This window comes from Hyperolius riggenbachi, chromosome 5 (assembly GCF_040937935.1).
Source record: "Hyperolius riggenbachi isolate aHypRig1 chromosome 5, aHypRig1.pri, whole genome shotgun sequence".
In the NCBI taxonomy this organism is placed as follows: Eukaryota; Metazoa; Chordata; class Amphibia; order Anura; family Hyperoliidae; genus Hyperolius; species Hyperolius riggenbachi.
This window is the reverse complement of record NC_090650.1, coordinates 66,081,603-66,108,448: the sequence shown is the minus strand read 5'-3', so window position 1 is coordinate 66,108,448 and position 26,846 is coordinate 66,081,603. Positions and strand designations below refer to the sequence as shown.

Genomic DNA, 26,846 nt, shown 5'->3' with positions numbered 1-26,846 from the left:
CTGTAAGGAAATATGATTGTGAGAGTTGAATGATAACCTGAACACAGAGAATTCACTATTTTTCATCTGTACAACTTTGCTTTCCCTTAAAGTGAACCGAGCACCTTTTTAGCACTCAGGACATTTCTATAGCACATGAAAAATGCATGCCAACAATCTGTTTCATTATTAAAATAAACTTTCATTTACCTTTGTATTTTACAATAAAAGTAGTATTTTTAGCATGTTTCAGCAGACCTGACCGTCCGCAGAGCTCTCAGGACGCTAATTCTTTTATTGAGCTAATTACCCAGAAGGACTGTTTCTTCAAAGACCTAGTGTGTATCAAACAGTCCTAATTACCCACCCCCTTTGTTGAGAGAAAAGCTATTGTTTACTTATGGGTAATTAGCTCAATAAAAGAATTAGCGTCCTGAGAGCTCTGCGGACGGTCAGGTCTGCTGAAACAGGCTTAACCAGCTGAGCGGTCTGGACGAGCTCAGCTCGTCCAACACCGCCAGCGGCTGCCGCTCAGGCCCTGCTGGGCCGATTTTAATGAAATAAAAAGCAGCACACGCAGCCGGCACTTTGCCAGCCGCGTGTGCTGCCTGATCGCCGCCGCTCTGCGGCGATTCGCCGCGAGCAGCGGCGAAAGAGGGTCCCCCCAGCCGCCTGAGCCCAGCGTAGCCGGAACAAAAAGTTCCGGCCAGCGCTAAGGGCTGGATCGGAGGCGGCTGACGTCACGACGTCGGCTGACGTCGATGACGTCACTCCGCTCGTCGCTATGGCGACGATATAAGCAAAACAAGGAAGGCCGCTCATTGCGGCCTTCCTTGTTTATTCTGGGCGCCGGAGGCGATCGGAAGATCGCCTCCGGAGCGCCCTCTAGTGGGCTTTCATGCAGCCAACTTTCAGTTGGCTGCATGAAATAGTTTTTTTTTTATTTAAAAAAAACCCTCCCGCAGCCACCCTGGCGATTTAATCAGAACGCCAGGGTGGTTAATACTGCTACTTTGATTGTAAAATACAAAGGTAAATGAAAGTTTATTTTAATAATGAAACAGATTGTTGGCATGCATTTTTCATGTGCTATAGAAATGTCTTGAGTGCTAAAAAGGTGCTCGGTTCACTTTAAAGTGTAACTGTCGGGCATAAAATAAAAAAAACTATAATTTGTTAGTATCTGGTAAACAAGTAATAAGGATGCTAACCAGACAATCCAAAACTTAAAATCACTATTACTTTTCTTGTTGATAAATGATCATTCCCCAGTTTACCTGACTCTTATTTGGTACACACAAAATTTGGTACGCACAAAGGAAGTTGCAGGGCATGCTGGGTTGTCCTTTTCTGCTTCTCTACTTCCTCTCAAACTTAACTAAACCAGCCTGATTGGCTGAAGCCTCTTTCCCTCCTGTTTTACCCTCCCACACCTTTGTTCCTCTCTGATTGGCCAATATTTCTCATGCTAAGACAATGCATTTCTATTGTGGAGGGCGGGCAATACATACACAATCAGGCAGAGGAGAGTAAAGGTGGAAATGACATCAGAATTGGCTGCAAAATAGCCACACTTAAAATGGGAAATGCTAAGAAGTATTTTCTCTTTTTTTACTGTAGAAAAATCACTAAAATCAAACCGTGGACAGTGCAATGCATGTGTAAGTAGAGCAAGTATTTATCTACTTATATATGTGTTTTTTTCTGAGATAGTATGGCTGACAGCTCATCTTTAAAGTGAATCTGAAGCCTTAATTCAAAAAAACACAAAACACATACTTACCTAATGAGAGGGAGGGCTCTGGGTTCTACAGAGCCTTCCCATTCCTCTTCTTGTCCCCTCGTTCAGGCTCCTACATTTAAATCTTCCACCTTGGGAGGCTTTAGAAGTCTTCGGGAGCCCAAGTGATCCTGAAGATGAGTGGCTCTGTACTGCACATGCACGAGTGTGAGAGAGGGCACTGGCGCGTGCCCAGTATGGAGCGGCCCATCTTCAGGAGCCCCGAGTGCTCCCGAAGACTTCCAAAGCCCACCAGCAGCCAACTGATCCGGTGCTGCTGATGAGAGAGCCAGCGCAGGAACAACGGGATGAAGAGAGGAACGGGAAGGCTCTATAGGTCCCAGAGCCTTTCCTCTCCATAGGTAAGTATCTGTTTTTTGCATGGCCACACTCCTGGGCATGCACAGCAGCTCATACTTGCAATACGCGAGCATGAACGTAGGTGCACGTGCCCGTCCTCCTGTGCTGGCCAACCGCATGCCGCAGATTGACGCCAGATACGGACATAGAGACACAGAAGGACACAGCGGCATGATGAATATTATATAGGATACCCACTGCACAGCTCAGTGGTCAGTAAACTATATCATGATCCTGCGAAAGCCTTATGACCCCTTAACTCATGTAGCAAACCCCCCAGATTTTGCATAAGATTAATGTGGACAGTAACTCTTGCACAGCACACAACGAAAAGTTTTTATTCCACATAAAGTTGCTTAGGAGCTCTTTCCAGGATTACTGCGGAGGCTCTCTTTAATCCTTTTCATGATTAAAATTTTGGTGATGGACACAACTTTATTTACAAACCATGCAAGGAAGGAGAAGCATTTGAAGTTTTTCAGGTCCACAGAAAGTTGTAGGTGTGGTCCTGTCATTTGCCATGTCCATTTTATATCCATGACACAATAGATATAATAAAGTACCCCAATTGCAGAGCCCCCGATTAAGTAAGCCTGTATAACATTGTTTTCGTTACTAGATCACCAACTACATGTGCTTCCTTGAAATAAAATGACGATTATATTATGATTACTACCCACAATTAAATCCTGACATTTCTATCGACAAATAGCTGTAAAAATGCGCAGTCCTCTGTTCCCTAACCTTGATTTCTGCACAAATACAGTCTCAATGAAACAAGTCCAAGAAATGTCTTTCTAGATGTACCACTGATTGTGTTTGTCACTGTGATACCTCCACTGAGTGTGTTTACATAATTGTACTGGTACTGGAGTTTCATAACATAAAGGAGCAGTCAGGGAAAGGGGTGAGGTTAGGTTGGCTCTACACAAATTATACAAATTCCACTGATGAAAACCGCTTCCTCAGAGGTACACAGTATACACACATCAACTGTCGACCCAGAATAGATCACCGCAATCTGATTAAAAGAATGAACAAGTATTCATTGACAGTTCCATGCGCGCTGAGCGTCCCCTCTCTTGCAGTCCATGGGGATGCTCAGCGTGCATGGAACCGTCGGTCGACAGTTGATTTGTGTATACTGTGTGCCTCTGAGGAAGCGTTTTTTGACCGTGAAATACGTGTCAGGCATTCTCTTTGTATGATTTGGAACTCCGTTGTGTCCACATGTTTGTCCGCAATCTTGAAGATTTGTGAATGAAGAATTAAAGACAAGTTTGTTCTTATAAAAACCTGTGATTTTCATCAGTGGAATTTGTATAGTAAAAGTTGGCAGTGGAAAAATAGTACTCATTTTACTGAGACTTTGATTGCTCTAATCAACTTATGTTAGTTACGTGGTTTTGAACTGTGTTTTTGCCCAGATCTTCTCCACTGTAGTAAGCAGGGAAGCTAAGGTTAAATAACGTTGGAGAACTACATAAGAAAGATGTGTGTATATATATATCACTAAAAAATAAAGCCATATTGCTGACAGGAAGGATCAAATCACAGCTAAATCTTTTATTATGGTTTCATCATGAAGAGTCAGGATCTACTGTAGAAAGGTCGAAAGCAATAAAATAGGAAAACAAAGACTGAGAAGCATAGCTATATTATCGAACATATGAATATCAACCTTTTAGAACTCACAGAAGCAGCTGCTGGCAGACTGTCAATGTGTGGTAAGACCAGCGTGGTTATGAGAAGCCATGCAAAGTTGGACCATCTAATGTTCTTGGATCCCTCAAACTTTTTTATGGACATATAGCCATAGTAAGAAAGGATTGCTCACATAGATTAGTACTGAGTGGGCAGAAGAATGCTCAATAAGGTAAGCAAGTCACAAGTCTTAGGAAAAATGCTCAGTAAGGTATTAAAGTCACAGGTCTTGGTTGTGAACTTGGAACTCCTCCCAGTAGACCTTTGGACATCTGTATACCCATTTTGACCTTAAATAAAAATGCATATGAAAGCAAAAATATAGGTGCCCTGCCTATTAAAAGAAACGCATGGATTATTTATTTGTGTCAATTAGACATTTATTTTTTCAAATCAAGATTGAAAAATGATTGGATAAATAAACCAATTTTTTTGAACGTACCATTTGCTACCAGCAGATGGAGCTCTCCTGCAAACAGACCAGGGAAAAAGGTAGGTGCATAGAACATAATATTACTGTCGCCGCAGGGATCGGACTTGTCTTCTAACCCCTCCCCCCTTCCTGTGATTGGCTGGCTTCAATGGGAAGGACTGCTTTGATGAGTTATTGGGAAGCTCATGAGCTCAGCTCACTTTACTCATTTTGTACATAGGCCTTGTACACATGAGCCAATATTTATTTCTAATCAACAAGTGATCCTTTCAAAATAATCAGATTGTCTGTTGATCAACATTGAATCTTTCTGCTAACCATTTTATTGGTATTTTAGAGATTGAGTGAGCTGTGCGAATGCGTAAATGACTGCTCAGTATAACAAGACAGGAGTAGGGAACCCAATGAGAACCAAAGATTGGACGAAAGATCCATTCCTGTCTGATCATTTACAAACATTTACAAACTGAGAAATCAACTAGACAAATCAATTGCCCTAAGGGCCCTTTTCCACTAGTGGCGATTGCGATGCTGAATCGCAAAATTGCAAATCAATAGTGATTTTTAAATACGAGCGATTTTTGATGCGATTTTGCTATGCAGTGCGTTGCATAGCAAAATTGAGATCGCAATCGCCAGGAAAATTTGGAACTTTGCTGAATCGCAATCGCTAGCGTTTAGCACGAATGCTATCGATTGCTAGTGAAAAAAGGCCCTAAAAGTTGGCCAGGGATCTGCCCATGTGCACAAGACCTCACACTTTCTCCAGTCTCTAGGACAGCTGAAATATAGGCAGGGAACACACTTGCAGGGGCGTTTTCCTTCATGATTCCTGGTTTCTCCAGTGCGCTTCTATTGGCGATCGCTTTTCCCACATGTGATTTTAGGGAGTTTATTCTTTGATTTTACAGATGTGGTGTAATACATTGTAATTGTGAACGTGTGCGCTGTGAGAAAAAAAATGCTGCGCGATTTAACATCACAGGGAATGCAAAACACAACCGAACGCTAACAACGTATGTTTCCACAGTAGGTCTATTGACTTCTATGGCCAGTGCAGCCATACGTGTTTTGCTGTCTGTGGCAAACTGTACACATTTCCAGCAAGTGTGTTTCCTGCTTCAGGAATGCATTTTGCACTGTCTTTGAAACGTTTAACTATGCAGGAACCATAATGACACGAAGTAGAAAATAATAAATTATTCAGGACACCCATTTTTACCTTGATTATTGTCCTTAGCCTCAGAAACTCTTATGCCTATTATATATTGCTGTATATTGGTGTGCAACCCTGCCCTCCCAGGGATGTGTAGCCTAGGCTATGATGTCATGCAGCCTTCTCCCCAGAGCACTATGGGAAAAATCATGTGATGTACCTGCTTACTTCACAGAGGGGAAAAAAAAACACTCCAAAGTTATTTACCTTGTCAGCAATAAAACATGCTCACTAATAAATTTAAGAATGTGAATCAAAGTAAGGAAATCTTTTACAAAGGGCAAACATTGATTACATAATATTTGTAAATGGATATTGTGAAAAATAAGCAATTTTACTGTATTTTGGACTATAGGACTCACTTTTCCTCCCCCCAAAAATGGGGGAAAAAAGTCACTGCATCTTCTAGTCTAAATGAAGGGAGTTCTTGACTTGTGAACGTCAGCCAATAAGAACCTCCAATCCGCTGCATGCAAAGGAGGACACAGGGATACAAAGGGGCATAGAGGTGGACACAAGGAGGACAGAGGCGGACACATGGGGGACACAGGAGGGCACAAGGGGAACAGAGAAGGACACAGGGAGACACAAGAGGTACAAGGGGGCATAATCCACAAGATCTCCCTTCACCATGGATGCACCAGGTTTAGTTTATATTTTTCCCCCTTGTTTTGTTCTCTAAACCTAGGTGTGTCATATGGTCAGGAGCGTCTTATAGTCCGAAAAATGCGGTATTCCCTTATTTATATAGAGTTACATTCCTCTTAAAGTGAACCCGAGATAAAAATAAATTGACGAGATAAACAGTTATATTTATCCTTATATTTATCCTCCTACAACTAAAAAGGACCTTTTTAAGTATCCTAAGGCTTTCTTTTAAATTTAAATAGTTACAAAGTAGGTTGAATGTTTTACTGTCTCTAATCAGTGGCAGCCTATTAAAGGTCCCAGAGTTAGAAAAAGGTCAATAGTTCATGTATTTTATCCCTCCCTGTCCTCAGTAGTTATGTTCTGCCAGGAAAACTTTTATGGCTGCAATTTGCATATTAGTGAGAGCTTACTATATTCCCGACAAGGTACCAAAAGGACAGAAGCTGTAACTTCCATGCCTAGAAATTAACTCTTTCAGGCAGCAAAATAAAACAAGTAAATCAGCCTGGTTATTAATATGTTTTGTACTGTACATATACATGTTTATCTCACCATGTCACATATCACCTCCGATACACTTTAAGGGTCTCTTTATAACCAGCCACAGACCTCCAAATCCAGCAGCTGCGAGCGGTTGTCAGTAACTTCAGATCCAGACATCAGGGGTCCTGTCAGCCCACGCAGCGGCATGAACAAGGTTAATATTTATGTCTCTCCCAAGCAAGTTTTTTTTTAAATTTTTTATCTGGACTTATACTTTAAAGATAATTTAATCCCCATAGGCATTTGATTAACTCTAATTTTGCTTTTATCTTATATTCTAAGGCCAGTTGAAGGCAGCTTGTGCTCTCATTGCCGCGATAGAGCTGGGCTGGTTTTCTGTACCGCCTGTAGTTCTAGAGATAGATACGAAAAGATTGCAATAAAGCATTACTCATGCCGAGATAATGTGCAATTTACAACCTTCTGGCTTCTAACCACCGCGGCGGACGCGCAGATGTTGTGACCGCCGCTGATCGCTCACATCTAAGTGGCAGCACTCTTCTTACAGGTATTTCTAGTGAACAACTCGGTTTAAGTGCACCAGTTACTGGAACGCAGCAGTGATGCTCCTGTCTATTTATAAGACAGACATGTGCTGAGTAATAATATACTGTGACATCTCTCTTCATTGGCAGTGGGCTGGAGGATGATGCAGCCCATCTTCTGCTCTCTTTGGAACAATAGTGAGGTTTTGCTATTAAATAAACTGGACTAGAATTTACTGTTCGCTGTCGCAAAGAAACCAAATATACCCTTGCTCAACCATTGAAGGCAGGAGTGGAACTATAAAGGAGCAGCCCCTGGGCCCACAGTGGTGGAGGAGCCTCAACAACTAACCGATTCTCAGTATTGTGGCACCCAAGCAGGGCTAGTGTAAGCCACGTGGGGGCCCAAGGCAAAAGTAGCTTGGGGGTCCCTTACTCTCCCCCAAGCAAAGAGCCCCCGGCCCCCCACTCCATCAGACCTCCCAAGTTGGATCCCACTGACTCGCTGCGTCCATGGCTCGTGGCTCTGCATGTTCCGAAGCTGCCCGAGCCTTAGTTACCTTGTAACAACTCAACTCCCCCGTCGGCTGCTTCTTTACAATCTTCAGCCACGCTGTCTGCGTCTGTGTGCCCACGCGTTATTTACACAAAACATACGCCAGGCATAAAGTAGCCATAACCCCCTGCCCCACCCGGTGACAGGCGGGCCTTGAGCCTCACCTTGCATTGCAGGTAAGCTTGCTGGTCATTTAACCAATGAGTTTAAAATTGTGCTTTGAGTGACAAACTGCCTGAAAGGAGGCAGTGTTTAGTAACAGTCAAGGGGGAGTTCCTACTGATAATGTACACTATATATTGTGGTTTTGCACCTTGGTGTCTGTATATGTTTTGTCTGCTAGTGCCTTGATAAAGAGGACCTGGGAAAGCCCAAAACGATGGTTAAAGAGGAACTTTAATCTAGGACTGAACTTTATCCCAATCAGTAGCTGATACCCCACACGAAATCTAGCTGATACCCCACAAGAAATCTTTACCTTTTCTCAAATAGATCATCAGGGGGTCTGTATGGTTGATATTGTGGTGAAAACCCTCCCACAGTGTGATGTCAGGATCATGGTCCTGACAGCTTGCTGTCCGTGAGCCTCCTTGCATTGTGGGAAATAACAGCTTTTTCCAACTGCCAAGCAAGCAATGTCTTCCTCTGTGCATAGAACTCTCAGTAACTAACATTCCGTATAGATCACCTGGCAGAACTAAAGATGTCATCACCAATAATACATTTCAGAATGTCAATCAGGGAGAGGAAAGATTTTACAGTGGGCAAACACGGATGGGTAGGAGACGCTGCCCGGAGGGATTGGGATTGTGCTTTTTTGGATGGTTGCTCAACCAACCTTGAAGCACATGTATTCAGCATACCAGGGATCTTGCCATAGATACAGTAGAGTGGGGCCGAACCTCCGATTTTCGGTTCGCGAACCGGGTTCGCGAACCTTCGCGGAAAGTTCGGTTCGCCGAAAAGTTCGCGAACCGCAATAGACTTCAATGGGGATGCGAACTTTGAAAAAAAAAAAATTATGCTGGCCACAAAAGTGATGGAAAAGATGTTTCAAGGGGTCTAACACCTGGACCCCCAGGTGGAGGAGTGGGATACATGCCAAAAGTCCCCGGGAAAAATCTGGATTTGACGCAAAGCAGCGTTTTAAGGGCAGAAATCACATTGAATGCTAAATGACAGGCCTAAAGTGCTTTAAAAGATCTTGCATGTGTATACATCAATCAGGTAGTGTAATTAAGGTACTGCTTCACACTGACACACCAAACTCACCGTGTAACGCACCGCAAACAGCTGTTTGTGTAGTGATGGCCGTGCTGGACTGGTGCGCACCATGGCGAGAGTGCAGGTTTTGGTGGCTTTACAGCCCATATGGTCGCCTGGCTGATGTAGCTGAATGACAGAACAGGTATACAGTGGCGGGTTCACTGAACACAACAGGTATGCAGTGGCGGGTTCACTGAACAGGAATACAGTGGCGAGTTTACTGAACAGAACAGGTATGCAGTGGCGGGTTCACTGAACAGAACAGGTATACAGTGGCGGGTTCACTGAACAGAACAGGTATGCAGTGGCAGGTTCACTGAACAGGTATACAGTGGCGGGTTCACTGAACAGAACAGGTATACAGTGGCGGGTTCACTGAACAGAACAGGTATGCAGTGGTGGGTTCACAGAACAGGTATGCAGTGGCGGGTTCACTGAACAGGAATACAGTGGCGGGTTCACTGAACAGAACAGGTATGCAGTGGCGGGTTCACTGAACAGAACAGGTATACAGTGGCGGGTTCACTGAACAGAACAGGTATGCAGTGGCGGGTGCACTGAACAGAACAGGTATACAGTGGCGAGTTCACTGAACAGAACAGGTATGCAGTGGCGGGTTCACTGAACAATACAGGTATGCAGTGGCAGGTTCACTGAACAGGTATACAGTGGCGGGTTCACTGAACACAACAGGTATGCAGTGGCGGGTTCACTGAACAGGAATACAGTGGCGGGTTCACTGAACAGAACAGGTATACAGTGGTGGGTTCACAGAACAGGTATGCAGTGGCAGGTTCACTGAACAGGTATACAGTGGCGGGTTCACTGAACAGAACAGGTATACAGTGGCAGGTTCACTGAACAGGTATGCAGTGGTGGGTTCACAGAACAGGTATGCAGTGGCAGGTTCACTGAACAGACAAGACAAATAACATTTATATTGCACAACAGGTATACAGTGGCGGGTTCACTGAACAGAACAGGTATACAGTGGTGGGTTCACAGAACAGGTATGCAGTGGCAGGTTCACTGAACAGGTATACAGTGGCGGGTTCACTGAACAGAACAGGTATACAGTGGCAGGTTCACTGAACAGGTATGCAGTGGTGGGTTCACAGAACAGGTATGCAGTGGCAGGTTCACTGAACAGGTATACAGTGGCGGGTTCACTGAACAGAACAGGTATACAGTGGTGGGTTCACAGAACAGGTATGCAGTGGCAGGTTCACTGAACAGGTATACAGTGGCGGGTTCACTGAACAGAACAGGTATACAGTGGCAGGTTCACTGAACAGGTATGCAGTGGTGGGTTCACAGAACAGGTATGCAGTGGTAGGTTCACTGAACAGGTATACAGTGGCGGGTTCACTGAACAGAACAGGTATACAGTGGCAGGTTCACTGAACAGGTATGCAGTGGTGGGTTCACTGAACAGGTATGCAGTGGTGGGTTCACAGTACAGGTATGCAGTGGTGGGTTCACAGTACAGGTATGCAGTGGTGGGTTCACCAAACAGGTATGCAGCCAGGAACAAGCTAAGCCTAACTAATCTTTCCCTATGAGAGACAGTCTGCAGCAGCTCGCCCTACTCTCACTAACGCAGGCACACGAGTGAGCGTAATGGCCGCCGCTGCCTGCTTTTTATTAGGGGGGGGGAGTGGCTCCAGGGGCTAGTCTAGCCTAATTGGCTACACTGGGCCTGCTGACTGTGATGTAGAGGGTCAAAGTTGACCCTCATGGTGCATTATGGGGCAAACCGAACTTCCGCAAAAGTTCGCCTGCGGGACGCGAACGCGAACCACTGAAGTTCGCATGGAACCGTTCGCAGCCGAACCGTTCGGCCCAACTCTAAGATACAGTAGATTCTGCATATACTCGAACACAAGCTGACCTCGCATATAAGTCAACTGCAATATTTTACCCTCTTAAGCTGTAATTTTTTATTGACTCAAGTATAATCTAGCCAGCAAAGTTAATGGGTGCACTTGGGGCCCAAGAGAGGTTAATGACTGTACTGCATACAATATTGCAGCCATTAAACTATCCTGTCCCTTAAAGTGTACCAGAGACGAACTTAATTAAAAGATTTATACATACCTGGGGCTTCCTCCAGCCCCATCCGAACGGATTGCTCCCACGCCGCCATCCTCGGTCTTCTCCCTCTTTGGTACCAGGTCCCGTAACTTCGGCAGTCATGGCTTGCGCAGTACTATTCTCCACCGGAGAGAGAAGAAGAGAGCGCACTGCACTTGCTCAGACTGGATGCAATCGAAGTTACGGACCCGGTACCGGAGCTGGAGAAGACTGAGGACGGTGGTGTGGGAGCGATCCGTGCGGATGGGGCTTTGTGGAAGCCCCAAGTAAATATAAATCTTTTAATTAAGCTTGTCTCTGGTATACTTTAAATGCAGTTATTCACCCCCTTCCTGCAAACCAATATTTCCCCCTTGCCCCTTTCCTTGTTAATTGTTGTGGCCAGGACTTTCAGACCTGTTTTCTTGGCATTTCCTTTATCAAGAAAGTGTCACTTACCACTGGGTAAATTGCTGCAACTGGGAATGCCACTGATAGTACACACATTACTCAGTGTGCTCAGTGCTGCCCGTGACTTGTGTATAAATCAACCCCTATACTTTTATTAACAGAGTAAACAAGCAGCTCGGGGTGACCCAAACCACTAGGAATTAATAGGGGGATAAAAGAGACCGAAAAGCCCTCCTACTAATAAGCAATGCTTGGTGAAATTGTCCTTCTTAAAACAGAAGGAAACTTGCAAAAATTAAGCTATAAGTGAACATTTGTGGTTGCCCACAATGCACCACTACTGAATATGCAAATTATCTCTTTTCGCCCCTGTAAGCCAGATAAGCATCCAGAACCGCTGGTGTATAGCAAGCCTATAGCTTTAAATATTACACAGCCACATCAACCCCACATGTAGACAGCCTGTTTTGGGCTTTTGGCCCTCATCAGTACATGGCACTCTGCTTTTATTAAGTGAGTCAGATCTCAATTTCTAGACTTATACTCAAGTATATACGGTATATTGTAGATCTATTACACATACCTGGAGTTTCATTGCTGTATATTATGCAGAGGATTCTTGTGATGTGTAGCAGCATCTGTACAATATACAGTGTGCTGCCATCACTGTCCCTCCCCAACACACCAGCCACCCCATAAATCCACACAGTCACCTATAAATCACCAATCATCCCGTGATCAATATGCATTACTGCAAGTTCACCCCCTAAAAAACATTTATTACACTGTATTGTATTACCGACACAACTAGCGCTACAGAGGAGTATTTCATGCCTGTTAAGAAGAGAAACATTGTAAATCAACATTAAGTGGAAATGGATGGCATTTATTATTTTCTCCTGCCCTGTGAAATTCAATTCTGATATTGTCAGACTATTCTGATGGAAGTGCTAAATCATACTTAGCAATCTGCAGCAAAGGAAAAGATAAAATAAAAATAAAATACAGCGTGCGCACCAATTCCTGGCTTCACTTGGAAAACTGACAATAATAAACAGAAAAAAAATCTATCTATCTATCTATCTATCTATCTATCTATCTATCTATCTATCTATCTATCTATCTATCTATAGATATATCTATGAATCTCTCTCTCTCTCTCTCTCTCTCTCTCTCTCTCTCTCTCTCTCTCTATCTATCTATCTATCTATTATCTATCTGTCTGTCTGTCTGTCTGCCTGTCTATCTATGGGTCTATCTATCCAGTGAAACTTTGATGGCGCTACCCAATGTTCAAACGTATTCCCTTGCCTCCCTTTGGTGCCTTTCACGCCCTTGAGGCCCATCTCCCAAGTGTGGCCACCATGTTTTTCACAAATGCAGCCACAAAAAACACCTGATCTGAAGTATAGTCCCCTGTATCAGAGGAAGTGAGGGTTAGTAGTTGGGGGCCCAAAACAGCTCTAAGCCCCCCCCTAGTTATGCCCCTGTATCTATCTATTGATCTATCTATAGATATCTATCTATGGATCTATCTATCTATCTATCTATCTATCGATCTTTCTAACGATATCTGCCTATCTATGGATCTATATGTCTATCTATGGACGTATCTATCTATCTGTCTGTCAAAATCCATCTGTCACTCAAATCCAATGCACATTCAAGCTTGGTCTTAACAGTCTAATCTCACCAACAACTTTGTAACTTTATGTCACAGAAACTTGGAGTTCAGATTAGTGAGGAGATATATATATGTAAACAGGAAGATGGATGGATAGATAGATGAAATAATTAACACTGTATTCATAATTCTGCTTAAAGGACAACTATCAAAAGATTTTTTTTTTTTTTTTTACTAACCACAGTAATGCATTTGTAATAAAGCATTGTAGCTTTAAGATTATTTTTTCCCTTTTGTACCTTAAAAATTATGTCCTATAAACACACTAATAGCATTGGCCCACAGAGTAGTCCATCTTCCCAGGGCGAGGCCATCCTGTGAAGTTGAAGTTATGTGTGGCCTATTTGCTGCTCCCCCTCCACTGTAAGCTGTGTCGTGGAAGAGTGCATAAACTATGTTCAGTGAATAAATTACAGCACACATAACTTCACAAGGTGGTGTCCCCCTTGCTGAGATGGACTGTTATGATTGTGACTCCATCACTGAGTTTAAAGTGAACCTCCAGACTAAAAATCTACTCAGCAGCACTGAAAAGACCTGGTGTTTCTTTAACAGTTTCACAGCATCAGAACTTTGTTTTTCTTCCCCAAGCCTCGTTTTTAGCTGCACAGAAGCTAAGCTCCACCCTATCAAATAAATCTGCCCTGGCATTTTTTCCCTGATGCTGTGCAAACCATGATGGGATTTCTGTTGTTGTTGCCTAATGCCTAGTAACTGGGAGAGGTGTTCAGCACACAGAACAGTTGGAATTATGTCTCATACTCCCCGTCACCTCCTTTCAACCAAAAAAGATGGCTGCCCCATGAAAAAGATGGCTGTCCCCATGAAATCACAAACATTTGCCTGTTCTTTTAAAACAGGGTGGGTAAGAGATTATATTACCTATCTATTTTAATTAATATAACTAATGTAACTTAATGACAGTATGTTTGTTTAGGCTGAAGTTCCTCTTTAAGGGGACTCCTTTAACGCAGTTTAGTGCACACATCCCATTGAGTCTAAAACTATGTACGGGTCTTAGACTTTCATCACTCTAGATGATTGTTCATGGTTATCTTGGGCTAAAATCAAGTGTACGTACAGGTGGCCTACAATACACAATATTAGAGTTTGGCGCTCTCTTCTGTTTGTCTGCCCCCCCCCCCCCATAGAACAGAGCAGGTCACTCAGCTGTAGCAGAGTAGCGTGTCTGTACAAAGAACAGGTCACACAACAGTACTATTAATCATCAGTCCCCAGGCCCCTCTGCAGCTGCAGTGGTTGCTCCTCCAGAATTTACCCCTCTGCCTGTATATCACTGCACAATTATGTGTGCTGTGGGAGGGGAAGGTAGCAGGGTGGGGGGGAAGTATTTGGGAGGAGTGTTGTGTGCAGTAATTACAGATGCAGAATAACTAGAACTAACTTTATTTACAAGCTTCAGCAGCCCTAAATGTTATAACAGTAACCAACAACACACAGCAGTACAGATGATCTTATAGATCTGCAAGTAGCACAGTGCCATCTACAGGCCAGATGTATGAACACACAAGGAGGCGGCAGTAACATGTTGCATTGCAACTTGTAGTTATGCCCTTTTATGATTACAAGTGGAATTGAAATGAAATATGTTCTGCCATGATGGTCACATCATCCCCTGGGATGAGAATTTTTGGCAGGTTTTTCACCTTAAAGGAACACTATCAAGCCAAGTGTTCTAAAATGACAATGTACATATAATGTATAAGTAGCTGTGTAAACATTTTCCTACTTTTTATGTAAAATATCAGAGGCAAAAGCTGTAGTTCATTGTGTGTAGCTTTTAGCTATGTTTGGAAGATCTCATTTACATAGGTGTATCTCTGCAGCCTGCAATGCTAAGAACAGTGTAATATTGAAGCAGTGTTATATGCAATGGCTCTTGTATCAGGTGTCTATTACAAATGTTTATGTTGCACATAAGATACTTTCTCTGCTTTCTGCAGAGAGCTCTCAGAGACAGGCAGTGATAGCTTTCTCTCACACACAGGGTTAACAGATGCAGTGCGAGGGAATCCCCCCTCCCTTCATTATGTAGTCCATCAGATTTTGGTAACAGTAAACTAAGAGATAAGAATTCAAATGTATACACCCGTACTTAGCAGCTCTTCCCAAAAAATTACCATCTCAATTAAAAAATATGTTAAACAATGGTGTTCCTTTAACATGCCTAATCTGCCACCAGTCCCAATGTGGCAAGCACAATCCACTCAGCACTAGGGTTGCCACGGTATACCGGTATGACGATATACCGCGGTTTGATTGTGCATGGTAATCATATCATGCACAATCTCGTTTTACCAGTTTTCGGGGGGCGGGGCTACTGGGGGCGGAGCGACGTAGCAGCGGGCGAACAAACAGCGGCGAGGAAAAGCAAATACTCACTTGCCGGCAGCCGGGTCCTTCTGCACGATGTACTAGCTTCATTGTACTTCCTGTTCTTGTCCTATTTCCCTGAAACAGAGCTCCCTGGCCCTAGGTGCTATTACTATGAGATGATGCAAGAACAGGAAGTAGAATGAAGCTAGTACAGCGTGCAACATCACCCGGCTGCCGGCAAGTGAGTATTTGTTTTGTACCCCCTGCTGCTGCACCCCCCCCCCCCCCGGCTCTCTATACTGCGCGCACCTATCCTGGCTACACTTGTCCCTGGCTCTCTATACTGTGGGCACCAATCCTGGCTAAACCTATCCCTGGCTCTCTCTACTGCGGGCACCAATTCTGGCTACACCTATCCCTGGCTCTCTCTACTGCGGGCAACAATCCTGGCTACATCTATGATTATTATTATTTATTGTATTTATAAAGCGCCAACATATTACGCAGCGCTGGACAATAAATATATACAATGATACAAGGATGACAGACATAACAAGGTTATACAACATAGAGCAAAGTTATACATGCAAATTGTACAAAATACATGATCATGCGATATGGGCTGGTTAGGTAGGCCCAGTAATACAAGTACAGGCTGTCATAGGACAGGAGCACATGATCCTGTAGATTACACTAGGGAGTGGAGTACCCTGCCAGAGGCTTACAATCTAAAGGGAGGGGTGGAAACACTAGGTGGGGCTGTTAAATATTCCTTAGAGAGTTACTGTGTGGTAGGAGGTGGGTAGGCCATCATAAAGAGGTGGGTTTTGAGGGCTTGCTTAAATGTGTTGAAAGAGGGAGCAAGTCTGATGGGTGGTGGAAGGGCATTCCAGAGGGTGGGGGCAGCTCTTGAGAAATCCTGCAGGCGGGCATGGGAGTGTGAAATGCGTGGGGTGGTGAGGCGAAGGTCGTTGGAGGAATGGAGGGGGCGACCTGGTGTATACCTGTTAACAAGCTCCGAGATGTAGGTAGGGCAGGTTTTGTACACAGATTTATACGCCAGGCATAACATCTTGAAACTTATCCTGAAACGGATAGGGAGCCAGTGCAGGGATTCACAAAGGGGAGATGTGGATGCAGAGCAGTGCGAAGAATGGATGAGTCTTGCAGCCGCGTTCATCACTGATTGAAGGGGAGCAGTGCGTTTCAGGGGGAGGCCAGAAAGGAGGGAGTTACAGAAATCCCTGGCTCTCTATACTGCGGGCACCAATCCTGGCTACACCTATCTCTGGCTCTCTCTACTGCGGGCACCAATCCTGGCTACACCTATCCCTGGCTACCTATGCTGCGAGCACCTATCCTGGCTACACCTATCCCTGGCTCTCTATACTGCGGGCACCAATCCTGGCTAAACCTATCCCTGGCTCTCTCTCTAGTGCGGGTACCAATCCTGGCTACACCTATCCCTGGCTCTCTATACTGCGGGCACCAATCCTGGCTACACCTATCCCTGGCTACCTATGCTTCGGCCACCTAATTTTGGCCACACCTATCCCTGGCTACCTATGCTTCGGCCACCTAATTCTGGCTACACCTATCCCTGGCTACCTATGCTTCAGCCACCTAATTCTGGCTACACCTATCCCTGGCTACCTATGCTGCGGCCACCTAATTCTGGCTACACCTATCCCTGGCTACCTATGGTGCGGGCAACTACTACTGGGGTTTTTGCACGGGTCCAAATACTTGTTTAATACTGTAAACCGTAATACCGTCATACCATGGTATTTTTTTGAGGGTTAGCATACCGTGGAATTTCATACCGTTGCAACCCTACTCAGCACTAATGATAATAATCAGGGGCGCTTCTAGCCATCTTGGCACTCCAGGCGAGAAAACCTGTGGTGCCCCCCCCTTCCCCATGGTGCCCTGACACGCTCCCCCATCCTCCCCCTGTGGTGCCTCCCTATGAAAATAATCGTGATGCGGCTGCGTTTCACTGGAAAATACTCGTAATTCAGCTGCCAACCCTGCTCTGCATGTAACAGACCCCGCGGGCTGAGTCCTAGGTTTGAACATTGGTTAGGGCAAAATCTGCATGGAGTTACTATCTTCCCCAGGAATTCATTTAGGCACTTCATATTCCCCAACATCCCTAAAACACACTAACAAGTCAACTGGTTTCCCCCAAAACAATCCTATATTGAAATATTAGACTTTAACTATGGTGGAATTAGAGTGTGAGCTCCTCTGAGGACAGTCAGTGACATGACGATGTACTCTGTAATGTGCTACGGAAGATGTCAGTGCTATATAAATACATAATAATAATATAGTAGGACATTAGACTATGACTATGGTAGGATTAGAGTGTGAGGACAGTCAGTGACATGACTATGTACTCTGTAATGTGCTGCAAAATATGTCACTTCTATATAATTATACATTATAATAATAATATGGTAGGATATTAGACCATGATAGGATTAGACTGTTAGCTCCTCTGAGGACAGTCTGTGACATGACTATGTACTCTGTAAAGTGCTGCAGAATATGTTACTGCTATATAAATATACAGTATAATAATAATATGGTAGGACATTAGACTATGACTATGGTAGGATTAGATTGTGAGATCCCCTGAGGACAGTCAGTGACATGACTATGTACTCTGTAATGTGCTGCAGGAGATGTCAGTGCTATATAAACACAATAATAAGATGGTAGGACTTTACACTAGGACTATGGTAGGATTAGATTATGAGCTCCTCTGAGGACAGTCCGTGACATGACTATGTACTCTGTAATGAGCTGCAGAGGATGTCAGTGCTATATAAATACATAATAATAATATGGTAGGACATTAGACTATGACTATGGTAGGATTAGACTGTGAGCTCCTCTGAGGACAGTCAGTGACATGAATATGTACTCTGTAATGGGCTGCAGAAGATGTCAGTGCTATATAAATACATAATAATATGGCAGGACATTAGACTATGACTACGGTAGGATTAGATTGTGAGCTCCTCTGAGGACAGTCAGTGACATGACTATGTACTCTGTAAAGTGCTGCAGGAGATGTCAGTGCTATAAAAAAAACTTAATTATCACTTGTATATGAACAATTGTCCATTATTGTACCTTTGTAAGAACCTTATAAACCACTGGGAGATCTACAATTACCAGCATTTCTTTGTGAAGATGAACTACAATTCCATACATGACACATACATAATCACAGTAGGACATGCTGGTACCAGTAGTTCCCCAGTGTGCACTGAAGTCTATGATTTGGTCAAAGAATAGGCAGCCCTGAGCAGCACCTTATACAGCAAGTCACTCTATTCACATCCTGATGACCTGGTCTCCTGCTGTGCTTCCCCCTCCCTGAGCTGCAGCCAGAATTTAACCTTTTGTGTGCTCAATCACACAGTACCTTATCAGTCTGGAAGCCATCACATTCAGGTGATCGGGTCTGGTGAGGAAATACAAATGTCCCTAGTGCTGCAAAGTCAGTGCCCAGTAACGTAACCGTCTGGGGATTGATTTTCTCTAGCTGGAGCTCTGCACTCCTGGCATGTCTTGCATGCCTTGTTATTACCTCATCCAAGGCTCCAACAGACATGCTCTTCTGCTGTGTTTACTTTTCCTCTTTGGCACAGGGAGGGGCGGAAGCCTCCAGCAGTCACACAGACACACTCTAGATCTGGAGATAACACTAACATAGGGAATGCCATACAAAGTGTTGTAGACAAAAGGTTTGTAGATTCCTTATTTGAGGCTGAGCAGTAGAGGCTTTCATTAGAACTTTTTATCTCCGTTCCCTGAGTTTTCAGCCTCTAAGGACAGGAAAAATAAACTTTTTTCCCTCAAAGCCGCCCTGCAATAAATCTGGCGCTCTAGGCAATTAGCTGGTCAGCTGGTCTCTAGGAGCGCCTCTGATAATAATGAAGCATTCTCCATCTTAGAAGAGATTTTAAATTAAACCACAAGGAATATTGCAATCCATTTCTATTCTGACTTCAATGAGTCTCAACAACATCATAAACAAAACGTCTTACCTCTGGTCATTATGATGGCAGCCAGAGCCTTGTGGCGTGCGCACACAGAGACGTTGTCCGTTAACTCCCGAAACTTCTGCATGACCAGCTTGTATAAAGAGTCTGCAAAGTCCTACAAAACAAAAACCACATAGCTAAGTGTTACAACTACAAAACAATAGTACCGGAAAAGAAAAAGGTTTGCAGGACAAGTAAAGTTCTTCATAAATATTGAATATTCAGACTTTAAAGCCCCAAGCTGAAAATAAACTGATGAGATAACATTTTTTATCAATTCCACTCTTAAAAATTCTTCTTTAGAATCGCACATTTTTATTTAACTTACATGAACTGCATGAAAAAATGGAGCTGGGAAAAAAAGGGCCTGGCTGGATAACAAATTGGCGCCGTTGGATAATGAAATCTCAATAATGATAAACATTGTTAACGAAATTGGTTAACGATACATAACATTTCAAAACAGACAGGAGTTGATAACAAAATGTATTTATGTTAAAAATCGTAGGTAATTAAATAATACAGCTTAACCCAACCCTACTCTCACACAGAACCCTCCCCTGGTTGTGCCTAAAACTAACCACTCCCCTGGTGGCTCTAAACCCTAACCACCCCCGGTGGTGCCTAACCCTAACCATCTCCCTGGTGGTGCCTAACCCTAACCATCCCCCTGGTGGTGCCTAACCCTAACAACCCCTCCTGGGTGTTGCCTAACCCTAACCATCTCCCTGGTGGTGCCTAACCCCAACAACTCCCCTGGTGTTGCCTAACCCTAACTACCCCCTGGGTGTTGCCTAACCCTAACCATCCCCCTGGTGGTGCCTAACTCCAACAACTCCCCTGGTGTTGCCTAACCCTAACTGCCCCCTGGGTGATGCCTAACCCTAACCATCCCCCTGGTGGTGCCTAACCCCAACAACTTCCCTGGTGTTGCCTAACCCTAACTGCCCCCTGGGTGTCGCCTAATCCTAACCATCCCCCTGGTGGTGCCTAACCCTAACAACCCCCCCCCCCCTGGGTGTTGCCTAACCCTAACCACTCCCCTTGCAGAAACACCATTTTACACATAGAAATGATAATATATTTGCTAACGTAAAATCTGTACATACAAATGAAATAATATGATAAAAACGATAACGTTGCAAGCTTATAAAACGATAACATATTTTCAAAACTTAAATGTTCTAATGTTGTTAATGATATTTATCGGACATCCTTTTTTCTGCTTTGGGGGCGCCATATTAATGATAAATGCATTAGAGTCATTAGAGTCTATGGCGGCACCCTTTTTGTCCAGCCTCAGCCGCACCCTTTTTTCCTGTTACCTTAGGTGTTAGGCATAAATAGCAGTAGGCTAGAAAGTAGTGAGGAAGATTACTGTGAGAGGAAGATCAGGTAGATTAATAGTAGAATATTGGTAAACTTACCAATATTCTATTAGCGGCTACTCCCCGTGCCCAAATTTCCCCCGACGCCCTTTTCACAGGTATGGCAAATTTCCATGTGGCCAGTTATTTCCTTTCCCAAGCAAAGAGCTACAGATATTTCAGAGTCACATACACTCCAGAAGTTTGCCTTCTTAAACCAGAAGGTATTTGCGATTATTCAGGTTTTAGTGAGCTCTGAGGTGCATCACTGCTGAATATGCAAATCATTTCTTTGTTGTCCCACACCCCCAGAACCATTGAAATGCAATGATGCGCCAGCTTGTTTATAATACAGAGCCAAACTAATCCAACATGTATACAGACTGTTTCAGATTGGTTGAGCCTCATCAGTGCATGGATTAATATGGGGTAGGACTTGAAACACACTTCTGTTTTGCATAGCATCTTAGTAAGTAGGCTTTTCGGTCTCTTGTAAGCCTTTTACATACTCCTAGGAGCTCTGGTTCAGCACAAGCTTGCTGGGTAATCCGTAACTCTGGGTGCTTCAAGTCCTATCCCATACAGCCAGCCATATTAATCCATGCCATGCACTGATGACGATCAACCACATTAAAACAGTCTCTATGCATGTTGGATTAGTTGGACTCTGTAATATTAACAAGTTGACACATCACTGCATTTCAGTGGTTCTGGAGGTGTGTTTAGCCAGCAGGGACAACAAAGGATGATTTGCATATTCAGCAGTGATGCATTGTGGGACACCTCATATGCTCACTCCATCCTGTATATTTGCAAATACCTTCTGTTTTAAAGGGACCCTGAGCAGGTGATAAAAACAGAATTTACACTTACCTGGGGCTTCTTCCAGTCCACCGTAGGCCACGAGGTCCCCCAGCATCCTTTTGGCTCCTTCCCTGGTCCCGGTCCCGGCTCCGGTTACAGGACGACTTCAGCCTGAAGTTGTCAGGTCTGCTTCCCGCTTCCGTGGATTGCGGCATTACGCCGGCCAGCACGAGAGTCCTGCTCATGCACGGTTCAATCTTAGAGAACCGCGCATGATGATGTATAGCTGGCTGGGCAATCTGCAGACATACAATCACTTCCTGATCTTGACTACCACCGGCCAGGAAAGTGACAATCACCTCCTGCCTATCGACAGCTCTGATGACTCAAAGTAAGTATTTGCTTCTTTTATTTTAACAATCAGAAAACTCCATTTAGAATAAGCCAAACGTGAGCTTTAGTATATCCCATTCTTCCAGAATTCCAGGAAAGATAAACAGAGCAAACACAAGGCTGAAAATGGTTAGCGGGGGAGATAAGGAATAAATAAAGTTTAGAAGTTTAGCTGCTCGCAAGATATTTTCCTCCAGGTCTTTATTATTTCAACATTGTTTTATCTAAATGTTTTATGGAGTGATGAGAGCGTTGCTATTCATCAAGGCTGTTTACTGATTGCCAGCAGCACTGGTAGCTGCCAAATGACTGCTGTGTGGACTCGCTCGGTTGTTAACGCTGGAAGACTTTTGGGGGCATACAAATTAAGCAGCGTAATATCAAAGCTGCAGTAAAATTATCCATATGACATGCTTGATCATAAACCTAATGACAGCTGGATGCGGCAGGGGCTGTTGTAGGTCTATGCACAAGTAGTGAAATGGATGTGTTGCCTCAGGGCTCAGGGCCCAATGGGTCAGAGAGTCACTCGGGTCATCGGGAAGAGGAAGAAAAATACTAATAGGCGTGTTAAAAGCCTACAGGACCAAGAGAAAAGCCATCACAGTTTGATCCTTTCTCATATATTAAATAATATATTGTAAAAGTATTCAAAATTCACATAAGTATACAACTTCTCCAGGGGTGTAACTGTAAGGGAGCAGCAGCCCATGAGACTGCAGGGGTGCCCAGAGCGGTGAGTTGCCCCGACCTGCTACTTCACTCCCTTCGATAAAGTGGTCTGTTCCTCACATCAGGTGTTTCTGTGGCTACACTTGTTATGGGTGTAAAGATTATGATGTCCATACTTGTTTTATGACCCGTGCAAGATGGGCCTCCAGGCTGTGAGGGTCACCAAGGGTAGGCAAGGAAAAGGGTGTGACCATTGAGGGGTTCTATCAACATTTTGCTGGGGAGTCCCTTGATCTGTAGTTACGCCCTTAAATCCCCCCCCCCCCCAAAAAAAAACTGGAATGTGTAAAACGTAGATGCCATGATTCGCAAACCATTTAAATCCCATATTAATTTGAAAATAGTGCAAAGGTAACTTATTAAAATGAAACTGAAGTGAGAAGACCCCATAGAACCTTTCCTGTCCTCTTTTCGTCCCCTCATTTCACCGCCTGGCCCCATTAGTTCTTCAAAGAGACATTGAAGCAAATTTTTTTTTAATGATATAATGAATTGGTTATGTAGTACGGATAATTACTAGAACATTAGTAGCAAAGAAAATATTCTTATATTTTTATTTTCAGATATATATATATATATATATAAATATATTTTTTTTTTATAACATTCTCTCATATTTGCAGTTTACACATACACTACTCAGCATTCTAAATGATTTTACAGAGCAGGCTAATGATCTTTTGAACCCTTCTCTGCAGAGAAAAAAAAATACAGTGACTAACAGGTGAGGTAACAAGCTTCAGAAGACAGAGCTCTCTGCGACTTTGAAAGTCGGAGGGATCAGTGGCTCTTTTGCATAGATAACAACTGGAGTTTCTTAACACTTCCTGTACTGGAAACAATATTAGACTTATGTCTCTGCTCCTAATGTTTTATTTCTTAGCTGTACTACACATACAAATCATTATATCACAATTTTTTTTCACTTTATTGTCTCTTTAACCACCTAAGTACCAGCTGTCTCTGAGTCCTTAAGGACCAGAGACCTCTGGTACAAGAACGTCGGAATACCGACGAATCGATGCATGTACTCGTTGCAATGAAATGGGCTCCTGACCGGCTCACAGGGCTCTGCCTTCATAGAGACTGGCAGGGCGAGTGAGCTGTGACGGGACATGGTGGGGATTCAGCGGCGAGATCGGCGGGCGTGGGTGAAATGGCGGATGTGCGCTCCGGCGGTGATTGAAATCTGCACCCTGCAAGCCAGGTAACCACCAAAACAGGGCGTAGATTTCAATCACCTTGGTCCTTAAAGGACTTACGAGGCCAAAATGGCTAAAAAAGCCAAGTGCCTGCAAGATGTTTAAAGGTCCGCGCCCTCCGTGCAGCTCCGCCGGGTCCCCTTCCTGAGATCGCCCCCCCGTGCCGATCCCAATATGGCCGCTTCCTCTGGCCACGGCTGCGTAGTCCGCCTGGCCGCGAGTGCGGCTGTGCAGCTCTAGGGCCAACCCCTCCGATCCACGCTACAGTGGAAGCGGCCATATTGGGAGTGGCACGGCGTCCTCCGTGCATTTAAACATCTTGCAGGTACTTGGCTTTTTTAGCCATTTTGGCCTCGTAAGTCCTTTAAGTAGTTAAACAGCATGGTCAAATACGTCTTTGACCCTCCTTGGACAGCCTTCCAAAATACTCATGTCCCTGAGTGCTTCTGAAGACGGGAGGCTTTATAGTGCGCATACACAAATGCGAACATGTGTGTGTGCAGTACGGAGTCGCTTGTCTTTGGAAGAAAGAGTGTTTGATACAGGAATGATCACTGGCTTTTCGCTGAAGCCATGATTCTTCCCTTACGGACACTTTGATTGGCTCTGGGAGAACATATTCCCGTTCACAGTTTACAGATCTACAAGTCCTGATGGGTTCATATGGCGGGCACGCACGTGCACAGTGATGACAGCGGTGAGCAATGCATTAAAACATCCTGTTTGCAGCTAAGAGGGGCAAACAGGAAGTTATAATTCATCCAGTTTACAAGAACTTATTAAATTACTCACCTGGTACTGCCATAGTAATTGCATTATGGCCCATAGCATTGCCCAGATTACCAGGTACAACATGTGCTGATATTAACGGTAGAAAGCACTAAAAGGTAAGCTATAGGTTCGCCAATCACCATACATCAGCAGTTTTGGATGTGTGCTTGGCTTCCAGGGGCAAAAAGAGATGATATGCATATTTAGAAATGATGCATTATGGGAAACTGTACCTGGCTTCAACCCCACTGATTCAAATGCACTCCCTTAATCACCCCACTCTGCTACACCAAAGGCTGGCACCTCTCTTCCCCAGAGCCAAATCTGTACTTTTTACTTCCCAAGGCTACTATCACCAGCCGTCCCCTTGCCAACCCTCACCACACACACACTTTTACTGGTCCCATCCTTGTCTCTCTCCGTCCTCATCCACTGCAGCTCTAGATTAGTTCCTCATCAGGTAGTGGGCACGCTATTTTTTTAAATTCTTCTTCGGGTAAGTCATTCTCTGTGCCTACAACCTGGAGTTTGTGACTCTTTTGCCCACCCCTTTCTTCCTTGTACCCTAGGCTATAGCCTTTGTGGCCTTGCTTGAAATCCGGCCATGCACATCGCTCTGACTTGGCCCGGCTGTACCCCAACTTCTTCATCTAAGCTAATATGATGCCATTTAACTCATGTTAGGAAATGGAAAAAATAAATAAATAAAAAGTGTGTGTGTGTTTTTTGATACGCATAGACTTCTTGATCTTACAATTTTTGTTTTAGTAAATTATATATGAAACAAGTGAGCAGAGATTTTCATCAGTAGCCTTTTGGGTAATACTGGCATTCTACTTCTATCTAAAAGATATTAAATCAATAGATTATACCAAAGCAAGCTTTTTAGTAAACATTTTTCAGGCCGCCATGGCCTCTGGGTTTATTGGATAAAATATCTGAAAGGTTAGATTTGCATATTGGTAGGAGCAAACCTTCCAGAGAACTTGCATGAAAATGTGATTTTGTGCTGAGTGTTATTTGCAGTTGTTTAATATCTGATTAGTGTCATATTTTATTCAGTAATACAGTTGGGCGTTTATGCCCTAGTTTCGATCAGCATCACACAACCAGCAAATTTGTATCTGAATCTGTCAAAAAGGGTCCTGCTATGAGGTAACCCAAATTAATTGTGTGCATTGTGTTATACTTCACTGTATTCTTGCTAACAGGGGTTTTGAACCATATCAATACAACTAGACTGATTATACAGAGAGGTGACTGGGCCTCTATTTCAAGCATGCTTTGGGTTGGTAGTGAGAGCTCTCCGGTGCTGTGGAAACCTTTTCTTTCTTGACTGGGATTGGGAAGATGTGCGCACAGCAAGGCGCCTTCAGGCTCAGGGCTGGCTCTCTCATGAAGCAAGGTGAAACACTTGCATCAGGTGCAGAGATTACAGGGGCACCATGTTTCTACTGTGTGTTTACACTTACAGCATGCAGTCAGAGTAGGAGGAAAAGCGAGATGAGAGAGTGTGAGGTGAAAAGGGTCATCATTGGGGAAAAGCAGCTTGTTGTGCTGTGTGAGGAGTCTGACAGTGAGTGAGGAGGGGGGAGGCAGGAGAGTAGCAGTGTTTCATTTAACTTGCACAGCAGATGGGAGGAGGTGGCACTGCTGTCCTGACTGAGGGGGAATGGTGGATGGCCGACAGGCTGAGGGTGAGCAGTTTGTATGTCACAGACTCGCAGCCAGCCAGCCAGCGTACTATTGTGTTGGGCTGCAGCATATCATGTCTCAAGTTGTTGCATATGCTCCCTTGCTAACTGAGAGCATCCTCACAAGTTTGCCTCAGGCAGCCAAAAGTCTAGGACTGGCTCTATTCAGGCTCATAGACAAAAGTAATCAATGTGCACATTGTAGAGTGTTGACTATAGTCTTTTTGAGATGAGAAAGAGGGACAATAAGACACGCCCCTGCCACACCTCTAATCACACCCCTGTCACACCCCTAGCCACCCTGGTCCTTTCTATTGTCAATATATAAATTTAAAGGATGGGAA

At 44.0% G+C, this 26,846-nt stretch overlaps 1 protein-coding gene across 4 annotated transcripts in view; it reads right to left on the bottom strand.

Moving 5' to 3' along the window:
• The window catches only part of ADARB2 (adenosine deaminase RNA specific B2 (inactive)), an 802,765-nt gene that overhangs the window by 140,592 nt on the left and 635,327 nt on the right, over positions 1 to 26,846 (bottom strand). For all 4 annotated transcript variants that reach the window (XM_068235806.1, XM_068235807.1, XM_068235808.1 and 1 more), the window contains one exon: positions 19,543 to 19,654. In XM_068235806.1, the coding sequence (XP_068091907.1) occupies positions 19,543 to 19,654 (112 nt within the window). The remainder of the gene's footprint in view (positions 1 to 19,542; positions 19,655 to 26,846) is intronic.